The sequence below is a fragment of the Tripterygium wilfordii genome, chromosome 2 (genome assembly GCF_013401445.1).
Source record: "Tripterygium wilfordii isolate XIE 37 chromosome 2, ASM1340144v1, whole genome shotgun sequence".
Lineage (NCBI taxonomy): Eukaryota > Viridiplantae > Streptophyta > Magnoliopsida > Celastrales > Celastraceae > Tripterygium > Tripterygium wilfordii.
In genome coordinates this window covers 8,689,628-8,692,880 of record NC_052233.1, presented here as the reverse complement: position 1 = coordinate 8,692,880, position 3,253 = coordinate 8,689,628, and the positions used below count along the sequence as shown (strand labels likewise).

At 33.0% G+C, this 3,253-nt stretch overlaps 1 protein-coding gene across 1 annotated transcript; it reads right to left on the bottom strand.

Annotated features, from left to right (window-relative positions):
- Positions 1–237: 237 nt before the first annotated feature.
- Positions 238–2,073, bottom strand: LOC120007600 (heat stress transcription factor B-4b-like). Its single transcript, XM_038857934.1, has 2 exons — positions 1,136–2,073; positions 238–860 (listed from the first exon to the last, which is right to left on the bottom strand). The coding sequence occupies exons 1-2, from the start codon at positions 1,487–1,489 to the stop codon at positions 261–263; spliced, it is 954 nt and encodes a 317-aa protein (XP_038713862.1). The 5' UTR covers positions 1,490–2,073; the 3' UTR covers positions 238–260.
- Between the last annotated feature and the right edge of the window lie 1,180 nt (positions 2,074–3,253).

The following is a 3,253-nucleotide window of genomic DNA, read 5'->3' as shown; positions in this document are numbered from 1 at the left end:
GTAGATATAATGGATCATGGCTTGTGATTTTGTTATAAAGGAGCAATATATCAATTATTAAAATTAATCATCAAATGATTGAAATGAAGAAGCACTAGAAAAAGTAAATAATATAGACATCATAATGAAATAGGAATGAATATATACAAAAAAGAAAGAAAATTAATTAACATATGATATATTTTTCTGAATATGAAGATATATATATATATATTTATATCCAGCAAATTCATACATGATATATATTTGTATATGATCAATTAATCAATCACCTCTGGGTGCAGCCTCTTCTTGCCACTTAGATGGACCCCAAAAAGCTTCACAGGACTAGCACATGGCTCATCATCAATTACAAACTTACTCAAACCATCACTACTTTGGCTAGCTTGGTCGGTTAATCGCTCCGAACCCAACTCAACAAGCTTAGGTACTGCTGGTTTAACATTATAAGCTTTGTGATGCTGATCATAGGATGTCAAAGCAGCTGGTTCGCATTGGCTTTGAATGAAGTCGATAGTGTCATTGTAAAGGCTCTTCATGTGTGTGAGTTGTGATAATAGCATGTAGTTTCTTCTCCTTAGCCGTTGATTATCTTCAGTCAGCGCCATTAGAATTTCATGATCAGTACTGGGTTTTGGAGCTTTTGGTGATGGCGTTAATGGTGGAGAAGAATCAATCAGATCAAAAAGTTGTTGATTTGGTTGAAGAAATTGAAGATGTTCATGGCATTGGTGGTGGTGGTGGTGGGGGTGATTTTGAGGGGCTTTTCTTCTGTGGATTTCAGACAGTAAGTGCTTCTCTCCTTTCTTGAAATACTCATTTGCAAACTCCCATCTATCTGCCACCACCTTCTTGAATCCCTACATTACCCAACACACAAAAATGTCAGAATCAAAAGTAAACGACAGAATGATTGTGAGAGAGAGAGTGTGAGATAATGAAACAAAGCAGCATTGGTTGAGACGGTGATCGATGTTGATTATGGTAAATCCTTGTAAATGCGGGAGGTCTTTCATTCAACTCTCACGCTCATCAGCGTGAACTCAGCTGTTCGGTGGACATGCATATTGGAATGGAGAATTCTCGATTACCAAAAAAAAAAAAAGTGGGAGGGGATTATGTCTGATGCACTCACATAGGTGTTAAGCTGCCTAACAAAGCTTGAGAAGTTGTTGTGCTTGAAGTAGTTAGGGAGGACGTCTCTAGCAAATTCAGAAGCTCTCCAAACAACAAAAGAGGTGTGATCTTGACCCCAAGACACAATGTGGTCAGTGAGAGGATCATCTACCAGTTGGTATGTCTTGCTCAAGAATGGCGCTGGTGCAGTTACTCCCTTTTGTTCTACTGATGAGAACACCATCTCTTCTTCAGCATTAATCATCCTCGTCAAAACCATCAGTACCACTCCATTAACACTCTCTCCACTCCCCTCTTTAACAATATCAATAAGGGTTAAAAGCACATCTCCTTCTCTCTCTCTCTCTCTCATTATAATTTTATGGCTTTATGAAACAGAAACATATGACCTGACCTGGTGCATGTCCCTAAAATAAAAGCTTAAAGCTGTCCTTTCTTTCTTTCTTTTCTCTCCACTGTAGTTTCTAACTTCAAGAAGCATATGATCATGTCAGTAAAATAGGCATTCATTTAATTATTTATAGAATTATTCTATATATACTAAGATCCAATGACAATGAGTGCCAGAATCCCATTAGATTTTAGGTTTTCTCCTCTGATATGAATATGATGCTTTCCTTCACCAATCTTGTGGTTTTCTCCCTCTCTCATTCAGATATGGTTTTTCTGGATGTTGATGTGGGTTTTGTTTAGCGACGACGTTTGTCTTTTGGTGGTTTTGTTCAATATTGTGAAGAAAATGTCTCAAGACTTCAACGTATGCTCCTCCAATCTTGTCATTTGAGGAGCTTTCATGACAATGCCCTATAGTGCTAATTATGCTGCACCAAAGCCGCTGTACCTACTTCTAAAAAAGAGTTATATCTCTTTGTTCTCGTTATAATTTTGGATTTTTTTCTTTGTTCTTGATACAGGATTTGTATTTTTTTGTTATGTTTCTAGTATCATGTAATATATATGTGCGGCTTTGATCTAATACAAGTTTGTTATTATAAAAAAATATTACAAAAGATTCATTTTTGTAAAAATAAAAGTATACTTTTGAGCATGCACGTTATATTCTTCTATACAACTTGAATTTTTTAAACGTTTGGGTCGAAATCAATCTATATATATATAATGGAGGATCCAAAAGGCTTCTCCTTGGTGCCACGTGGATGCCTCTAAAAAAACCTATACAAAAAACAAAAAGTAGCTGACAAAAGAAAAAGTTAAATATATTGAATAACTTTAAGACCCACAAGAACATACAATTAATAATATACAAATAATTTTAAAATCATATTTAATAATACAACAAATAGTCATTTCAATTATCACCTATTAATTGCATAGAAAAACAAAAAGATAAAAGTTTAAATGAAACATATTCACAGGTATAAAATAACACATAAAAACATACAAGATCACAATAAAGTTCTAAGAGATACTACAAAAACTTCATGGGAAAAATGAACTATTTCAACAAAATTCCTAACGATATGACCCTACTAATCATTGAATTAGTTGTCAAACAACAACCAAATTATACAATTCAATAAACTCTGATGATGAAAAAGATGCAGTTTATGATGCATTCTTAGGAAATTTCATAGAGTATGATCCCAATGATTCCGTATAAGATAATCCCTTAGTGGATGATTGTACAAATGAAGAATTTAATCAAATGTAAAATACAGAGTACAACAAATTATATATTATATATGCTTATTGACATAATATGAAAAATTGTGGCTTACTGACATAAGAAGCAATAATAAATGAGATGTAAAAACTAGGAGACAAAGGAGGTGCGTTATATTTTCTATAGAATTTAGAATTTATGAGATTTTTTTTAATTATTTTACAACTTTGTTCAAAAAATCAACGCAAATAATAATTGTTAAATTCTGAGCATATTTTTTCCTTATGCATCAAATTTTTTGCTCCCTCTTAGAAAATTATTTATTAACATATTGAGATAAAAGTATTGTAGTTATTTGTTCATCTCACAAATATCTTCATTTTCTATAATTCAAGCTCTGTTGTTCTTCATGATAATAAAGTATCGAAAAATTATCAAAAATTTTTATTTTTTAAATTAATTATGTGTCACGCGAAGCGCGAGCATGCAACT

What these genes read in the sequence shown, in the direction of transcription:
- LOC120007600 (XM_038857934.1), bottom strand. Translation starts at nt 1,489, where the DNA reads ATGAGAGAGAGAGAGAGAGAAGGAGATGTGCTTTTAACCCTTATTGAT. An exon ending in TTAGGCAGCTTAACACCTAT is followed by an intron (nt 861 to 1,135) that starts GTGAGTGCATCA and finishes TGGGTAATGTAG; the next exon opens with GGATTCAAGAAGGTGGTGGC.